Here is a 19,302-nt window from a genome sequence, read left to right as displayed (position 1 = left end):
CATCAGTTATCTTCTCAGTCATTTTTTTGCAGCTAACTGAAACAGGAGATATCAATATGAGCCATGTTTTCAAGTATATCTAAAACTTGCTCATTTGCTTGTTCTGGTCTTTCAGACACAAATCCCAACCCCAGAAATGTATTCACATAGATCAACTCCCTACACAGCACCATGACCTTAAAATCAGCTACAGGATGAGATAATGATTCTTTGTATCGTATCAAGAACAACCTTCCAAAGCAAAGGAAAGCTACTTCTGTCTTTCCTCCAGGATATATCAGGAAATTCAGGTTGCTGAAAATGTTTTAAAAAAAGAAATCCAGTCATACTTCAGCAAGAGTAAAGTCTAAACTACCACCATAATTTTTGTTGACTAATGGCAAATACAGCACATCTGCCTATGCAATAACTTAGAAAATATTTTCTTATGCCTTGTTCACTTTAGATAGTTGAGGTTAAAGACCTAACCTAAAATACTAACAACTAGTATAGCAACTTTAAGAAATAAATGCAGCCTTTAGCAAAAAGTTGAAAAAATGCTCAGGCAGCTTGCAAGTCACACTGTAGGCACAGCATGCAGCAACAGTAGAAAAAGAAATTAAGTAAATTAAAAAACAAGGCAAGAACTCAGCCTGATTTTAAAGTTTAAAACTTCCCATTCAAAGACTGCCATGAATATCAAAAATCATCCCAGGGATGGGGACTGTTCATAATCACAATACAAGAACAAAAGCAAATTCAAACCTAACTTATGTAAGGTGACATTTCAGTGAAATTTGGCAGTTTTTGTTATGAATGTCCTTGAAACTTCCACAGACTGTGATAAGATGTACAACAGTCTACTAACAACAGGCACAAAGTTAAAAGTATTTTTATTACAGTGCTGAAGTGAAGCCTGCAGTCGTGCTGGCGCTGAAGACCAACACCACTGTGGTTCACTACCAAACCAACAAGGACACAGAATCTGCACCTGCATTTCCATCTGCCTATTTCATCTGGTTTGGAAGTTGGGACACTCAAAGCTGGGGATGATGTGATGTGACCACCAGGAGATAAGTACTCTTCTATTACACTGGAGGAAAATCCCCAGCCCTTCTCCCCCCAAAATACCTGCTCCTGTCCAGGCTGGCCAGCATGAGGTAGTATTCCTTTTATTATTAGGGCAGGAAGAAAAAACAATTCCTCATTTATCACAGCACCTCACTCCAGTCAGTGCTACTGTATTAGTACGGTCAGTAAGCAAATATTAACCACTGATATTTAAGCAAACCACAGGGACTGCAGTTGACACAGGTACTTAGGAAGTATCAGGACTCTTGTAAGATGTGGCTCAAGCATTCCTGTATATCCAACACAAACAAGAGCTGCCTGGCCTCCTAAACTAGGACAGACTGTCATGTTTAAAACAATGCTTTTGCAACAATTCATGTAAAACTGTTCTGTGCTAGAACTATTTCTCTGCTAGGTTTTGTTTTAAGATGCAGGCAAGTGAACATGAAAAGGAAGGAAAACAGCCTTCCTCAACTCCACTCCCTGCTTTCAAAATAATTCCAGCTGAAAAAACAAAAAGTTAGTGCTATTATTTGAGAAAGTGCTGTAACATGATTATCGATTTTAGGGTGAGCTAGGACATAACAGTTGTTAAGCAACACTCAGTAATGGTACAGGAGGAGTTAAAAGCTTCTCCTGCTGTTACACTGCTGCTCTTGTAACTACTCCAACCTATCCCTCTGCTTTACTTCACTGTCCAGAAAGCCCTTCTGCAGGCAGGCGCGCACCATCCACAGCTGTACACACAAACCCTATCACCTAAGTTGTTCCATGGTTAAAGTTCAGAAGCAACTAAGAGTGACACATGCATGTTTCCACTGCTAATGATGACACAGCTAATTAAAGGCCATTTATTACAGGTGTGCTGGCACTTTTATAACCTTGAGAAAACGATGCAATAGTCTAATACTTTGAGATTATTAAAGGACACAGTGGCAAAAAACACAGAAAACTGAAATCAAAGGAAACTGAGCAGTGCTGGGAGGGTGGGAGACCAGTCTTTGAGCAGTAAAGCAGTATCACATCCTCAATTTCAATCTCTGGGCTCTTTTAAATTATTCAAATTGCAATGCTGCAAAACACAATCAAACTTTTCCTGATGCTCAGAAGCACTGCTTTTTCCTCCCTGTAAATCAAGCCAGGTGTGTTGTCACTCCTTATCTCCCAGTTTATAGCACAGTTAGATTTCCCTATCTCTAGTTAGCTTGCAAATCAAGCAATTGAAACCAATCGTGGCACATGGCATCTGCTAGGTTTTGTTTAATTGTGCCCAGTCCAATCGTTCCGCTTCCAAATTAAGTGAGAGTTACACAACAAAGATGTTAAAATAGTTCAGTGTTCCAGTGCAGTGCTAAAAACCTCACATGATCCAACTCAGCGTTCGAGTCAGTACAGCCCTCACTAGTCCCAGGTGCCCCCTCGCCAAGCGTACGGCAGGGAGACTGCTACGAGCTCTCGGGCTTTTAAGCCGTTCTTGAGAAATAACCATACTTTAAGAAACACACTGCGCAGACTCCAGCACACCCGAGGCTAAACACCCAGCCAAAGCCATGTCCCATCCCCACCAGGGGATAGATTACAGGCGAGAGCAGCGCTGACAGCGGAGCGCACCAGCTCCATGTGGGGGACGGGCCGACAGCGCTCAGTCACCTCCTTCCCCGAGCCGCCCGGGGCTGCTCCCTCCGCAAGCGGACGCGGGCCCGGGAAAGTCGGCGCCCTCCGGGCTACCTGGCTCCGGTCCCGGCACTGTGCAACGCTAGCTCCCCGCGGCCCCTGGGCCCCTCCGGGCCGCAGCCCCCGCTCCTCACGGGGGTGAGGCACACACGGCGAGGCCCGGCCGCACCGCAGCGGGGAATAAGGTCACCGACAGTGGCCCCCGGGCCGCTCCGGCACGGGCCGCCGACCGCAGCGGGGGAGGCCCCGGCCGGAGAGCGGGGAAAGCGGGGTGACCCCGCCGGGGAGCGACCGCGGGCCGGGCGGAGGGGCCGTTGCCGTGGTTTCCCCGCCGCCCCTCGGGGGCGGGCAGCCGCCCACGCCATTTTGAGGAGGGGGGAGACACGGGGGCCTTTCCCCCGGCGCCGCGCGGCGCCGCCGGGACGCCCAGCCCGCGCTCCGGGACGACCCCGCGGGTACGGCCCCGCCGCCGCCCCCGGTGCCGCCGCCGCCGCGGTTCCCGGGCCGCGTTACCTGCCGGGGCGGGCCGGTGGCGGGCCGGGCCCGCGCGCCGCGCCGCGTCCCTCGCCGCCATCTTGTCCGGGTTTAAAATTAACTCCCCGTGACGTCAGAGCTCCGCCGCGAGACCTTTATCGCCCGCCGGCGGCGCGCGGGGCGGGGCCGCGCGCGGGGAGGGGCGGGGCCGGAGCCCGCGGGGGCTGCGGTGGGAACGGGGGAGGGGCTGAGGGGTCGGGAGGCGTGAGGGCAGCACGGGGCCGGGGGGAGAGAGAGGGGGACACACAGACAGAGACAGACAGACAGAGACACATACACAGACAGACATGCGCACAGGCCCAGCTCCCGGGCTGAAGTGTGGGGTGAGAGCCTCCCTCACGGCACCCCGCGTGCCGGTGACATGCGGCAGCGCGGCTCCAGCGGGGCACGCAGAGCAGCAGGATGTGAGGAGGCCCCCAGGCCACACAAAACACCTCGGGCCGCCCATCCCCGGGGGTCCCTCACGCCCTCAGTCGCAGCTCGCTCGTGTAGAGCACAGAGCGGGACTGTCACCTGTGTGCTCTGTCCACCTCCACCCTCAGCCTGCTGGGCCCTCACGTCCCATTTCCACCTCTGCTGGGCCCTGGGGACAGCCAGGAGAGCGACCGGACCGCTCTGCATTTCCAGCCGTAAGTCCAGCTCCTCACTCCTCACTGTAGCACAGGTGCTGCACTGGGGCTGGAAATACGCGGGAGGACAGCTCTCAATCAGAACAAACCACACAAGTTTCCAAGGAATCAAACATTCCTGCTGTCTCGGGTCTGCAAGAGTGTTGTGCCTCTCAATCCGAACTGACCTTGCTTCATCCTTTCAAAGGCCAGCTGTGAAAGCGAGCTGCCCTTACTGCACGAAGTTTTCAAGTCTGTGAGGTTTCCTATGGCTAAAGGTTGTGTAAACCTTCACAGGCAAACTGGTCAGTATGACCTTGTCACTTGTTAGAAGAACACAATGTCCAATAAATCATCATGTGAAGTGAGCAACAGGCCTGCAAAGCCCCACTTCACCGTGGCAATGCTCTCTGTAGAAACCATTTTCTCAGTTTTTAGCTATGCTAACTTACTTAGTCCTGGAGAGGCAGCTTGTGAGTGACAGCAATCTTAAAAGCAAACAGACTGGTTCTGCCAAAACAGAGGTGGAGGGAAAGCTCAGAAGATATTTTCAAAGTAAAAACTGACTAACAATCACAGAAGCACCTAAAACTGCTTTCCAAATCTTGCTTTCCTTTACTATCAAAGTAGCATATAAGGGGTTTCCTAACACAGGGGTTTATGACACCTCCTGCTGTGCTTACACTGGCAGCCCTTGTGCCAGAAAGTTTAGTATCTACAACACATGAAAAAGAAATTAAAATGTCTAAAAGATGCTGCAATCACAGCAAGTGAGAACTGCAGAAGGATACAAAGATCAAACTATTATCATATATTCAATTCTAGTTATCACACTTGGATTAATAAAATATGCAGTTCTGTAAAAGAACTTCATTATTCTAGATGTACATCAGTATAAATGGAGGCAGGATTCAACCCCTTTGTTCAAAAGTGTGCATATGAATGCTATAAAAAAACCCCAAAATGTTGCCATTGGCCTTTTGCAGTTTAATATCTTTTATTTATTTGGTGAAAATGAGCATGCCATTGCTTGTCCTTCTAACCTCATACCAAGTGAAGGAAAACTTTTCCATCGGAAAGAAGGCAGAGCACACTGTACACAGAGGTATTTCGGAGATATTCAGGCAGTCGGGCAAAGGGAAACAGCTTGAAGTAAAACACATTGAAAGCTAGAAAGACTGTTAGCTGGCAAATTTAAGCTTCAGCAGCTCAATATGCAAACTAAGAAAACCAGGGGGGAAAACACCACAACACTAAAGAAGTTTCCTAATTCTGCTGTTAGTAAACAGCCTTGTTCCTGGCTGGTCTGGAACAGTTTACACAGAGAAGAGTTTGAAAGAGTGTGTGTTCAGACAGATAGATTTCTGCTTCATGCAACAGGATTTGCTGCTGCTGTAACGTGAGAGCAGAAGTCAGGAACTTGGAGGTCAGAAAGCTCAGCCTTAATTCTGTCCCCTTATGTTTGCGGGAAGGAAGGAGACATTTTCCGAGCTGAGGATTTCGCTATCAACATGTCTTCTCCTGGTTGCAAAGGTCCCCATCTCCACTGCACTCCCAGCTACATTCCTCTCAGCCAGGCTAGGGAAGGAGTTAGGACTGAAACTATTTAATCTGGCTGTGGATTTGGCCTGCAAACCACAGGCAGGCTGTGGTGGGAAGGGATTGCTGGAGCAGAAGGACACCTGACCCACAAGTGCCAGCCGGGCCAGTAGTCCCTTCAGCCACCAAAGCCACAGTTTTGAACTACAGGCAGCATCTCCTCCTGGATTTAGCCATGCTGCTCTGAAAACTCTGCTGTCCTAAGCTTGTCCCAAACCCACTTTGGGCCAGCCAACACCACCAGTGTCACTCACGCAGTGAGACAAAGGCTGCTCAGCCACGCTGCTTGGAGAGCTGTCCCTTCCCATGGCTGGAAGGGAAACAGAGCCACCACAACATCTCCTGGCCTTCAGGCATCACAGCATGGCAGGGATCTGGCCAGTTCCCAACCCTTGCAGGCAGAGGCACCCACTGGACACTAGGAGAGGCTGAATCAGACTTGGGTCCTTTATGCCTTTCCATATAAAGTGTTTCTCAGTCCTATCAGCTAACCTGTGCAATGTGGTTGGATTTGTTTAAAGAAATCTGTACGATGACAAATCCTTAAGCCAAACACCTACCTGAAGCACGCTGAGAACCACTCCTGAGCTGGAGGGCAGAGCCATATCCCACTTTGGAGGGCTGAGGGTCCTGGGATGAGCTGGAGACATCTCCATTGGTGCTTCTGCGCTTACCAACCTCTCTCCTCATTTGCTCCAGGCTGTTGAGTTCAAACTAGTGACCAGGTGATTCCCACTCCTCCTTCCAGACTGTGAAGTGCTGCGGGCAGTCAGGAGCTGAGGACAGACAGCTGTGAGAGAAAGGTGGATCTTCTGAAACCCACTCTGTCCACAGCAATAAGGCACCTCCAACCCTCTGGCTGCAGTTGCTAGGACCACACAGAGCTTCCCGAGGAATAAAACTGTGGAGGCAAGAGGAGGTCAGCTCTGCAGTGGTGAGCCAGCGCTAGCACTGGGAACAGCCAGGGCAGGCAGTGGTCAGCTGCCCTCCCACCAGACACCAAGGGAGCTGTGTCACTAAGGCAAGTCTGAGATGTCCTAACAGACTCCGATGGGAAATGCGTCTGGATCTCAGGCTTGTTCCCAGAGGCAGATACGTGCCCTACCAGAGCTTGGAAATGCCATACAAGGCACCTCGTCTTGCTTTTCTCTGAAAAGCACACAGGCTACCGTACTACAGCCCTACTACTCATGAACTTCATCTACTCACAGCTTCCCACCTCTTCCAGCTGGAGCGCTCCTCCCTCTGCTCAGTGCCAGCAGGCGCTGGAGGATGTGCTGCGCCCCGAGCCCCTGCCCACTCTGCAGCTGGATCCTCCCGTTTTCTCCCTCTTCCCAGCACTCATTCCTGTGCCCTGCCCACACGCAGGAACACGCTGCTCGGTCCTGCCCAGGCTGGTTGATGTTTGCCTTTCCACCTTGGCAAAGATCTCAGCCCCGTAAACAGGCAATCTTCGTTTCCTGTTTAATTTTTTTTTTTCTGGTGCTCACCATTTCCCAAGGGCATCTCTCTCAGATTCAGGGCTGCCTTCCTTTGTCACACAGGTGATCTAAAAGTTGCTGTGCGTCCTTAGAGAGTGCTCAGCACAGCCCCGGGCTTGTAGCTACCTGTCTATGTTCGCATATCCTGGGGTCACCCAAGCAAAGCCAAGGTGAGATACGGCATGAATCCAAGCCTGGTTCTTCTGCAGAGAACTCCAAGAAAGCAGAGGTATTTGGGAGCAGAAAACAAATTGGGAAGGAGTGGGGAAAAACATTTTACTTAATCGCCTGAACCTATCCCACTTGCTGAGAGGAGACGCCTTTTTAGCTGGCTGCAGGACACTTGCTCCAGAGAGAGAAAGCAACCCCTCCCATACCACTAATTCTTAGCAAGCTGAGTGGGAAACGTCTCATTCTTCCCTGATGTTGACCCAGGAGCTGCTCCTCTGGGGAAGAGGGCGGAAACAGCATTGAATTTTAGCTGTGAGAGCAGCTCAGAGCAAGTTGCTAGGCACCAGCTGCAAGAATTGCCTGCAGGTGCTCTTGCAGGAGAGGTTGGGCCGGTTGACGGGGCTCTCCCGGTGCAGCCAGAGTGCCAAATACCTTTGAAACGGGCATAATCCGTTCTCAGCCTGAAGGAGCTATTGCACAACCTTCCCAGGATTAAGGGTTTAAATCGAGGGAGTGTGTCACAGCCGGGGAAAGGGCAGTGGGCAGGCTCAGGAGCCACGCTGGCCTGTGTGACTCTCTGGGGTGGTGGGACACAGCCTGCCTGAGGAGGTGGCAATCTTGCAGGGGCACATGAAAGCCATCTCCCTTGTCCTGCCCTGTCTGCATCTTATCAGGGTGATTGAAGTCTTCAAAGGATTAAATGGCTAAGTGGTTTTCTTCTGCTCCTGGAAGCGAAGCTCCATAGCCAGCTGAAGCTTTCATTGCAAGCATTTGCTCAAGCAGAGTCCTATCATTTCAGTCTGTATAAACACGGTGAGATTTCCATCTCACTCTTATGCAACAGCACAAGACGAGGCTGTTTTTAAAGTCTGGCTTAGATGCTGACTCCTGTGAAGGCTGCAGTGCTGCTTGGAGTGTCAGTATGCCTGCAAACCCCAGGGCTGCCCCACTGCAGAGATGCCCCTGCCTACAGCCAGCACGCTGCTTCCAGCCTCACCTGGAGGCCAGCTCTGCTTACCCACCTGCCGCCTGCTCTGCATCTCTAAAAATGAGAAGCACCTCTCGGGTTTGGATCCCCTTGGTGTCATTTCCCAATGGCCCTTTAGGCCATCAAGACCACCACAGAGAAAGAGCTTTCCCACTCTCATCTTAGAAAAAGAACTGCTCCAGCAATTCACTGTCACTGTGACACCCATCAAATGTCATGCCAAGACAATCACTCCAGCCCCTGAAGTTACACAGCCTCCTTCCAAGAGCTGTGTCTGTTTTTTGGTACGAGCAGCAAGGCTCAAGGGAAGAGTCATCCCCATATGATCAAGACTGTGCTTCAGCCCATACTACCAGTGCTTTGTCCGAATAATGCAAAAATCAGGATACCAGGGCCAATTTGTCATGGAACGTACTCCACCATCACAGAGGCCTTAGTGGCAGTTCAGAGTCTCACCAGGAAAAATGCTGCGTAGACATTTCATTTTTTAATGTAATAAAGTCAGACTGATTTAGCTTAGCATGCTGCAGGTATTTACCAGCAAACATTCCTATCAGCACTGGCTGTGGGTTTTAGAAGAGGATGTTTGTCCTTGCAGCATAACTGATCTCTCATATCACAAGCCAGCTCCTCCCATATGGGGCAAACCATCATGATGTGATCCTGATTTGAGGGAAGGGGCACAGCTTTACACCTGGGGATGGTGTTTGGAATTGAGCACCATGCAGGCAAACCTGGCTCCTGGTTGCTTGTGGGGGTTAGGAATGACTGCCCTGGCATACGAAGGGTGCTAATTACACAGCAGAGTTTATTTGCATCCTTTGCAGCTACATGACTGGCCTGCTGGGTGAGACTTACAGGTCCTGGTTTACTCCCAGGATTTCACATGCTTGTTTTCCGTGCAAGTCCAGACTGGCTGCATAGAGATGAGTTGTGCTAAGAGAGTTCTGCTGAATTCCCACAGCAGAATCTGACCTGCAGCTCTCATTGTCCTTTTCTGGAAGGCAAATCCCTCTGGCACAGGGTCACACACACCCCCTTAGATGAGGCTCTGTCAGGATAGGATGGATTTGGAAGTAATTAAGCCACATGGCCACAGCTCACTGTACCCAGCTCAGAGAAGTTTTGGACTAGCACAGGCTGCCTTTGCAAGGACTTGGATACCTCAAAGACAACAGGAGCTGGCATCAGTGATGGCAGAACCCAGGAAAGCCAGGTGGAGTCGGGACCTGAGCTTCCCCCACCAGCACCATGAGCTTACGAGAGAGTACCTGGGGCAGCAGCACCCTTCAGGGCTGGGATCGCTCCTGTGCTCCCAATCAGGCCTGTTAAAGCTCTGATCCTCAGCACACCAATGAAACTGTCTGGATCTAGTCTCAGGTACTGAAGCAAAGTCTGGGTGTGAGTCTAGACATGAAGGGCAAGACCAGTTCTGTGATCTGTGTTTGTAAGCTCAGTCTGGCCCCTGGGCCAAACTAAGGACACAAAGTAGAATGTGCCATTTAATCTGGTTGGATTAACGTGTGCATTTAATTAGATCTCATCTCTTCTCAATAAAATCTAGAACATGTTGTTGAAAAGTTGTATTTCATCTTCCTCCAAGACTTTTTGCATACATTTGAGCAAGGAACTTGCAGCACAGGGCAACTGCAATGAAATGAGAAACCAAGTTTTAGCAAAACCAGAGGGTGGGGCTGAAATCAGCATGCTGTCATCTTTGGATTTGTGAATCTGCTTCAGAGGCTGTCCTGCCCCCTCTCCTCCAGGAAGACTCTACAATGGATTTATGTGCTGTCCTGTATGATCACTCCATGGCAGCTGTCTCTGTGCCCAGTCAGCCACAAAAAGCACAATATTGCACTGGCTATGATCACATTTAGGTACTTTGACAAAAAAGTCTCCAGGGACTCATCACTAGCAAAAACATAAAATTGTTTGGAAATATTAATCAGGGGGATAACACCAGTTTTGTTCTTCTCAAATAGTATTAACTTTCAAGAAATAGAGAAATAATGAGAGAAGGAAAAGGGGACAGCAAGCCTAGCTGTAGCAGAGGGCTGGAAACCAAAAAGCAAATTCATTTGAGATCCAGGGATTAAGATCCAATCATTTGACCTCAGATTAAAAAGTGGATGAGCACAACAAAGAGTAGCTTAAAACATTTGGGAAAGTGTAAAGGAAAATCAAGCGGGATTAAATAACAAAACAGCTGCATTAAGCCAGAATGCCTCCCTGATCACAGGCAGCAAATCCAAGTAAGGGATGCCTCAAGCTTCCTCAGTGCCATCCAGTCATCCCCCAGCATTTCTATTTCACAGCCACCCTCTGAGTTAATTCAAAAGGAACTCGCCCTGCCCCACACCAGTTTGTTGCTTGTATTGAGCTGCTCTCCCTCACCCTCAGGGGAGCACAGCTACCTGCCAAAACCCCTTATTAGGAAGAAATTACCCAGCAGAAGTAGGCTAGCTAGCTGTAAATGCATGCTTGAGAACAGGAATCCCAGAACAGTGATGCTCCGGCTCTGAGTGCAGTGTGGCTGCTTCCCAGCTTTGCTTTGTGAGCTTTCCCCACCAGCATGGTTTCTTTTCCTGGACTTGGCCTGTATCTCCTAGGGAAAATCATCCAGCTCCCTTGCAGCCAACACAGGTCATCAGTAGCCATTCCCACAGGTTCCCTGGTGTCCTCCAGGTGTCCAATATTGCTACTTTCTTCTGCAGCACCATCGAAATCATTAACACAGCGCTATTAAATGGGTGTCAGTCCCAGGTGAGCAGCACAGCCTGGCACTGTGGCACTGGCCCAACCCCTTCGTGCTGGTCAGCAGCTCATGGCAGGCCATGCTCTGCCCCAGCCTTGTCTCCACTGCAGGTTTAGGAAATTCAGAGAGCAGTCATGGGCTAGGGGACACAGAGCTGTGCTAGATGGATGCTGGGTGTCCACCTTGCCCAGATTCAGTGGAGAACCAGTGTCACTGTGACAGTCACAGTTCCCTGCTGGCACACTTCAAGCCACAGCATCCCACAAACACCAGCCTTTTTGTCACCGTGGCCAAAGCCACCTCCCCACTGTCACCATCCTTCAAACACTCTGTCACTGAAAAGCACCTTGCAATGAAGAATCCCGAGGCTGGGAAGGGTCTGAGCATAGGAATGCCCAGAAGTGTGTTACTGCTTTTCCTTCAGTGATCCTGTTTTTCCAGCAGCCCCACTGCCAGCTGCAGTGGCCTGGCAGGCGCAGTGACCCCGAGCGATTATTTAACAGCGGATTGTATAACAGAGCAGGGCAGACATTACATTTCTGTCTCTGACCTCAGCCCTGGGACATCTCCCACCCATAAAACTTCTAGTCTAATCTTTCAGGCCTCAGGGGAGCAGCCTTAGGCATGTGACACCATCCTCCAGAGAGGAGTGACCAGTGGGGAACCAGGTAGCTCTGGGCAGGAATGGGCTGCCCAGCACATCTCAGTCCCACAGAAGGGAAGAGGGAGCCTAATGATCCACAAAGGCTCAGGTTTGGAGCCCAGATCCTGCTGAAGTGCCCAAGATGACCCTGCAAAGTCCCTCTTACTCCCTGCTATCCATCTAAATGAAGCACTACACTCGCCTCTCCATTCATAGCCAGCTGTTTCAGCAAGGTGAAGATGGATGAGGGATGAGCTGTCCTTGAGCAGGGTGAGCCAGTTCCAACAGCTCCCCTGGGCTCCAGCCACAGTGCCTCTGAAATCTGGGAGCAGCTGAACCCCTTGGACCTACTCCAGAAGGGGTGGACAGTGCCCAGAAGCCAGTGGAGAGGTGTCTGCTGCTCTGAATAGTCCAGAGCTCAGGACATACCAGCCTTGTGCTGGTGATGTCCCTAAACTGTGTTGCTCTTCCATGGGGCTGAGGAGACAGTTCAATGCAGTAGCCCTCAGTGGTCAGGAGGATGCAGTGTTTAATGAGGAGGGCACAGGCAGGCCTTGCTTATCAGTGCTGGGCACGTGCCAGGTGGCTCAGACCCACCTCATTCAGAAATCCTTCAAAACCAGCTTCTCCTGAAGCCTCACTGGAGCAGACACAACAAGAAGCTTATTTCTGAGCTTGACTTCATCATGTCCTGGCTCTGAGCATTCCCTTTCAGCAGGACTTGGTGGGTGTGAACTGCCCCTCCAGGATGAGCATGGATCTGCTGGAAGCTGGAGAGGACTAGCAGGGCCACCAGGCTGGATGAGATGAGGGAACATTGCCTACAGAAAGGGGTGGAGAGAGCTGCCTTGGTTAGTTGGGAAGAAGAGGTTGGAGTGATTTAGCAGAAGTCTACAGTGACCTGGCAGCTAGAAGGGAAGATTAAGTCTTTCCAGGAGGTAAGCCAGCCTGGCTGGTTCAGGGCGTTAGGAAAAGCTCCTTTCCCAGAAGGGTGGTGCAGCCCTGGGACACGGACCCAGAGCAGAGGGGTTTCCATCCTTCCAAATTTTCCAGCCTTAGTTGCTCTGACCCAGCTTTGGCAACAATCCTGCTCCAAAGGCTGGCTGAATCTGAGACCACCACAGGCCCCTTCTCACCACTGCTTTCTTTGAGAGGCAATTCTACACCAAACTGAATCAAAATCAGCCCCCTGCCTTGAGCCACTTGTGACAGCTTCCATCAGACACTGCTCCTGTACAACTTACCAAAATGTACCTGCTCAGGGGTGCAGCAGTCCAGAGAGGATTTCACAGCAGCCTGAGCTTAGAAGCACACAGTTTACCAACAGCCACAGCAAAAATAAGTCCAAAGGGTGAGATCAGAAAATCCAATATTTAAAATCTGTGTCTCGTTCCACAGCTGGGCCAGATACTGCAATGCAGGTCTAACCATTAACCAGGGGGCTAGAGAGGTGTGATGCTCTCTGAAAAACAGGGTGCTGTGCCTCAGGTCTGTGTGTGCCAGCACTGGGAGAGGATGTGCAGCAAGGCACAGGGATGCTCCTGCAGAGCCCACACTGAGTCTGGAAACTGCTACCATGTCTGAACCCTATGCACCCTTCAGCAGCAACCAATTCTCAAAGCTCACCCAAAACTATGTCTGGCCAACTCCTTGGCAGGGAGGAAAAGAATAAGAAGGCACAATAATGTATTTTTAATAGGTTACATAAACAGTTAAGTTCAAAGCTGCTTTACAAACAGGTGACACAAGATGCCAGTGCTTCCACTGAGAGGTGAGCCAGGCCTTTCATGCAGAAAACATTATGGCTGTCTCAAAGGAAAATTGTCCTCTCCTCTCCTTAGAGGAGACAAATCTCAGCTGGAATGCGAGAATTTAGGTGGAATTTGCTAGGAGCATTTTGATTTTTCAAAGCTAGTCTATTTCATTTACAGGCAATGGGGAACTGGATGGGAGCAGTTCTGCGGATCTTTAAAGCCTCCTGTGCATGCCTGGTGCCTGCAGTGCTGCTGCTGGCAGGGACAGCTCTGCCTGGCCCTCACTCCCCTGGAGTGATGCAAGAGGTGCCTTTGCACTTTGCCTTAGTAGAAAAGCAGAGCTGGCAGCAAACCCACCGAGGAGGCAGCACAGGAGGCCGGGGGTGAAGGACCACAGCTTGCTCACCATAAGGCAGGGTGGGTGACAGCTCTGGGCAAAGGGTTTGCCCAGGGAGTTTGTCCGGGGCAAGTGCTCCCTTATCACACACTCACGGGGCTGTGTTTACCAGGCTGCTCCTCCAGCTGCCTCTCAGCTGGAGTTTCTACCCTGCTCAAAGGGCAGGGGCTCACAGTGGCTTTTGCCATCAGATCACACAGATCCAGCAGCGTTTTCGTGCCCGTGGACAGCCAGGCATGCTGCATGTTCCCCCTTTCACAGGGATCAGGGGTGTCTGGGTATGGAACAGGCTGAGATCCTGGGCCCCAGGTCTCTCCCAAGGCAGCAGGACAAGTACCATGGAGTCCACTGCCTGACACAGCTGTGGGAGTGGGAATGCCAGCAGCTGCCCTGCGTTTTCAGTCTGCTCCTGTCCCAGCGAGGAAGAAGGGATGGCACAGAGAGCAGCCCAGGGTCTGGAGACAGAGGGCTGCCAAAAATACCAAACCAAGGCTGGTTCTTCTTCTCCCCTCAAGTGTTACAAAATCCATGGTTGAGTTTAAACACTGAAGAGACTGTGACCTTTGGCTCTAGGCTGACCCTTGGAAACATGTGCCCCAGCCTGAAAGAGTATAAACAAAAGGAAAACCCAAAAGGAGGAAAGGAAAGTGTTTTTCCAGAAGGAAAGTATGGCAGGAACAAGCCCAGCTGAAGCCAAGAGGGGAGGGCAAAGGAACAGCTTTCCAACAGGCAGCTGCTCTACTCTTGCAACATTCCTGTTCTAAAACCCCATTTAAAGCCAATATTTCTTACATGTAATGAGGACAGGAAGCAAAAAGAAGGTGGAAAATTCCCCAGATAACCTGCATGGTTAATGTGGTATGAAAACAACTGTTTTGCTCTGGGTAGAAGTGGACTGTCTCCAAGTTTGAAGCTGCCCCCACCCTCTCCCAGGAATGAAGATAACACTAGGGAGTCCAGAGAACAGCCAGAGCTTGACAGCACATGGCTGGCAGGATCAAGACTGCTCGGCTCCTGCTTTGGCCCAAGGCAGCCTCCACCAGTGTTAGGGCTTCCCCTTCACCTATATGTCTTCCTTCTGCAACTCATAATTATGGGAATATGTCCCCACAACCTCACCCTCCCACCCCAGTCTCCCTTTTGAATCTCCCACTCGTTTTGCCAATGTATCAGTGGCAGTAAAGTCTCTGAAGGTCCACACACACACAGACCCTATGGTCTCAGCATCCTTCCAACCCAGCTCTCATCCTCCTGCTTTGTGCGTGGTGAGAGGGGGTGTCTGTACCTTGTGACTATCTGAAATCAGGCTTCTCCTTGAAAAAAGCCACCAGAGCTCATCAGGTAGGCAGGGCTTGCTGCTCCCTGCGTGGGGGTGAGCTCCAGACAGAGCCGCAGGGCTCAGGAGTGGCACCACCCAGCAGCCAGGCAGGAGCCAGGGAGACAGACACAGCCCCACCTCTGCCATTATTTCCCTGATGCCCCCACCTTGAGAAGTGGGACCAGCAGAGCCCAGAGGAAAATCAGGAGGAAAGGGAATGGGACCCAGTCCTACCCTCTCCCAGGTAAACATGCAGGCTCCCTGCATCTCTTTTGTGAGCCCTTTGAGGCAGATGTCTCACCCCATGGGGGACCCTCCAAGCTCCACCTGTGCTGCTGTGGCACTTTTTCATGCCTTTCATTGCCTCGTTGCATTTATTTAATTACTGCTCCTCACTGCTCACATCTTTTGCTGTTGGATCCTTTTCCATTCCAGTGTAAGCAATCACACTTGTCTTGCAAGATCTGTTCTTCTTAAGCCAGGCTGCCATTTATCCATTATTATTGACATATCAAAGGCATTTGCACATGTTCAGAAGCACACCAGCTCCTCAAGGAGGAGGGATGAAATATCACCTCTTGCCTGATAAATTGCTTACACAAGTGGAATCAAACCCAGGTTTCTGGATTGTCCAGTGGGGCTCTTTTGCAATGCTGCTCTTAGGAAAAGGGTTGCAGAGATGTCTTAGCTCACACCCCAGAGCTGGTAAGACTGCAGGAGAGATTCAGACATTGAGTTTTACAGCTTGGATGCTCTTGGTCACCCAGAGCGGATTCCAAAGTCAAGGATGCGTTTCTGCAGAAGCAATCTTGCACGCTGGCCTCTCCAAAGCACAGCTGTGTTCAGCCACGTGTGTGCTTGCTGCCCTTGGCTGTGCCCTGCACAGTCTCTCTCCTCATGCACAGCTCAGCAAATTCTGGAGTGGCCATTCTGGTGAATGAGAGTCCAAACTCAAGCACTGGGAGTCCTTCTGCACGTTTTGGCAGGTCCTTAAGGGTGATCCAGTGCAGACGCTGTGGGACAGCAGGACAGCATCCCATGACCTCAAACAGCCCTCGAGCACGAACCAAAAGCTGTGCCAGATCTACTTCAGAGAGTTTGTCTAAGATTTCACTGTCCCCACTTCAGCAGAAGCCAACACACGCAGTCCCCAATGCTGAACCTGGAGCCAAGGGACCTGGATTTCTTGCTGCCACCTGCTGTCCCCTGTCAGCAGGGCAGGCCTTGCCCTTCTCCCTGCCAGCTCTGCCCCAGAGCCCCAGCCTGGATCCAGGGGAAGAAACAGCAGGACCCACTGACCCTGTTCCCCAGCCCCTCTTCCCTGTGAAGCACTGGACAGACCCAAAGCCTGGATAGGAACAGAAGCACAAAACAGTGGCACCTGTGTCCTGATTCTCCTGGTTACAAGCTCCAAAACTACAGTTGTGCCTGATTTTCTCTCTGGAGGACACACAGCCCTGGGGAATAGTGGCCCACCTTTGCTGTTAGCCAGGACAGACCCACAGGGGAGCTTCCCTCCCTGGTAACTCAGCCCATCACAGGGAGGGAGGGAAGCTGACAGCTGCAGACATGGACGAAACAACAACAATAATAATAATAGTAATAATAATAGAAATAAAAACAACAACACCATCATCATCATCTATGCCTGTTACTTTGAGATAGTAAGTTTCCTGCTTCAATTGACAGAAAAGTAAATTGAGTGGATGCCAGGGAGAATTTCAGATGATCAGGTGTCTGGTCCAGAGATGCAAATCAGGTAAAACGCTGCAGAAACCTGACAGCAGAGCTGCAACTGCTTGGTCCTAAAGGACCCTGCCCTTTCCTCCATGGCAGCCTTCTGTATTTCAGATAAACAGGGTAACCCAGGATTTTATCACCTGGGCTGTGCCTGACATAAAGGGAATTTGGGACTACACGTCATCTAAGGCCATTTTTTTCATTATTTTAAAAAATATTATATTATTTATTTCTAGGTGGAACTATAGGCCCTGAAAAGAACCAGGAGTGGGAGGAGAGGCAGAAGTCTGTTGTGAAAGGTCTACAGAGAAATAGGTGATAAATGTCTTTGTGGCAATAGCTGCCTTCACTGTGCTCATCTCCTCACTCTCCCCAGAATCCTGGCAGAAATTGGTACCCCCTGGCCTTACAAAGCCCTGCAGGCAAAACCCAGGCACAGGTAGTTTATTCAATGTCACCTCCACACAATGCACAACCAGTCCAGTGACATTCCCCAGCAAAGTCTGGACCTGTGGGAGGACAAGGACAGGCATTTCAAGGTACAGGCTGTGTACCTGTGAGGACCAATGCAATCTCCAAGGTCAAGCAAGCTGCATGGGCGTGCTGCAGGGGCAAGCTGCTCCATTTCATTATGAAACCAGGAGGAATTGGCAAGAAAACAGGGAACCCAAAGATTCTGGGCCTCATGTATTCATCACGTGCAAGCCAGATTCCCCAGAGCTACCTTGTACCAAGCCCTAAACTGCATAAATAAAATCCATTTTGCCACAATCAATCTACCAGAGACCTGTGTATAAACTCAAGCAGCCTGGCTCTGAAAGCTTTTCTGCTTCACAGGCCAGCAGCAGATATTGGTGTCTGTTCTGTCCTGTTGCCACAATCAAGAGCCAAAAGTGCACTCATGTTGCCCCTGCTCCTTTGTTCAGCTCCCCATTCACAGAGCAGATAAGAACAGTATCTCCCAGGTGAACACAGCTCAGCCTCTCCACCCACCCCTCCCCCAGATGTCAGCAGGGGAACTTGGTCTGGGCTTGGAAAGGACTCAAAGCAAAATGCAGTTGTTATCAGCCTGGCCTCCGTGTTGCACAGCCCTGAGTACAAGGCTGATTCAGGGTTATTGGCAGGGTGTTTGGCTAAAGGTAAACAGACTCCTCAGCAAGCTGCAGGACAAGTGTGGACAAGTGTCTGAGCTCCCGGTGAAACCTGGAGCACTGGGAAATTTGATTTTAGGGCTCTTTTTGCCCTAAAAAGTCAGGGCAGACTCCCACCCTCCTTGGCTCAGGAGCCAGCCTCACAGCTGGCAGACCTAAGCTCAAGCCACACACACAACTCAAAGCAGGCACTCAAGTGAGTGACTCTGGAATTCTGATCTACAGAGGCTTTAACAGGAACCAGGCTAATGCAAAGTACAGGCAGTCACACAGTGACTGGGGAAATGGGGAATATCGGCATCTCAAGAGGACTAAAAGATAGAAGCAGCTTAAGTGCTTGCAAAATGGCTTAAGAGCAGCTTCACATGGAAAGTGACTGCTGCTTAAGCAGTTTAAAGTCGAGCCCCTCTCAAACATTGGTCAGCTATGAGCAGCTTAGTGCAGGAAGGGCTCCTGCCAAGGCTGCTGGGATGGCAGCATGCCATGGGAGAGAAACAAGTGTCCCCTTGGAGCAGGGAGCCTCACCCCACACACATCCCGCTGATGAACGTGTGCCATCCCGCTTCGGAGCCGCTCTGTCCTCCCCTTGAAAGGAGGCTTGTCCTTGGCCGGATGTTCTCCAGAAAGCTCTACAAAACAGAGTTCCTGGAAAGCCGAGTCTGCTTTCAGCAGTAAAATAAAATGGAGGCTGTGCTGGCAGTCTCAGGCCAGGAGCTATGACTCTTTTCTTCCTGCTGGTTTCAAAGAGTAAGATTAGCTTCCGTTGCTCTTGCATTCTTGAATATCCCTGCCCTGTTTCTTGGGAATTTTCAAGCTGTGCAGAAGACAGAAGACCAAGCTTCATTTGGAAGCTGTGGGAGATGAAAAGGAAAACCTCCATTTGTTTTCTTTTTTTCTTTTTGCAACGCCAGGGTCATCAAGGGTGGGAGCACTGAAGGTAATGGCAGGGGCAGGCTGAAGCAGCACTCTGACATGAATGATGTGTTATTTGCCTACAGTGAAGAAAGCAAGATGAGCAGGGTTGCACTCAGCTGTGAACTTGGGGTCCATAAGCTTGAAGACCTGGTGAAGTGTTATCACCTTATTTCTCTTCATGAGAAAAACCTGTCCTTCAGACTACTTCAGGTAGGGTTGTTATTGTTATTATCAGTAGTAGTAGTACATGAAAGTTATAGCTGAAAAAAGCAAGACTAGAGAACTTGTTACTTTGAAATAAATCAATAGCTCAGTTCTAATCTGGGATCCTCTGGTTAGCTCTCATTGCCTCGTGTTAACACAAAAAGGAGGAGTTAGGGGCATATAAAGGATCCTTATGAAGGCACAGACAAGTCTTTTCCCATACAGCAATAAAAAGATGGAAAACCAGCACAGAAATCTTGGGTAAGTGGAACATATTTAAGTGTAACTAAAATACTCCAGAGTTTGAGCTCTATCCT

The 19,302-nt window shown here is 50.2% G+C and overlaps 1 protein-coding gene across 30 annotated transcripts in view; it reads right to left on the bottom strand.

Moving 5' to 3' along the window:
* The window catches only part of ATL2 (atlastin GTPase 2), a 39,233-nt gene extending 31,774 nt beyond the window's left edge, over window positions 1-7,459 (bottom strand). For 4 of the 30 annotated variants that reach the window (XM_086872277.1, XM_086872324.1, XM_086872242.1 and 1 more), the window contains exons 1-2: window positions 6,685-6,774; window positions 6,026-6,255 (exon numbers count right to left, since the gene is read on the bottom strand). In XM_086872277.1, coding sequence (XP_086728403.1) covers window positions 6,026-6,155 — 130 coding nt within the window. In that variant the 5' untranslated portion in view covers window positions 6,156-6,255; window positions 6,685-6,774. Of the gene's footprint in view, window positions 1-2,700; window positions 3,055-3,237; window positions 3,538-6,025; window positions 6,881-6,955 lie in introns of those variants that run through there. The other 26 variants (XM_086872363.1, XM_086872371.1, XM_086872354.1 and 23 more) reach the window with 16 other exon arrangements.
* Between the last annotated feature and the right edge of the window lie 11,843 nt (window positions 7,460-19,302).

Source organism: Cyanistes caeruleus, chromosome 2 (assembly GCF_971803275.1).
Source record: "Cyanistes caeruleus chromosome 2, bCyaCae1.hap1.1, whole genome shotgun sequence".
Taxonomy (NCBI): Eukaryota; Metazoa; Chordata; class Aves; order Passeriformes; family Paridae; genus Cyanistes; species Cyanistes caeruleus.
This window is presented reverse-complemented; position numbering and strand designations above follow the sequence as displayed.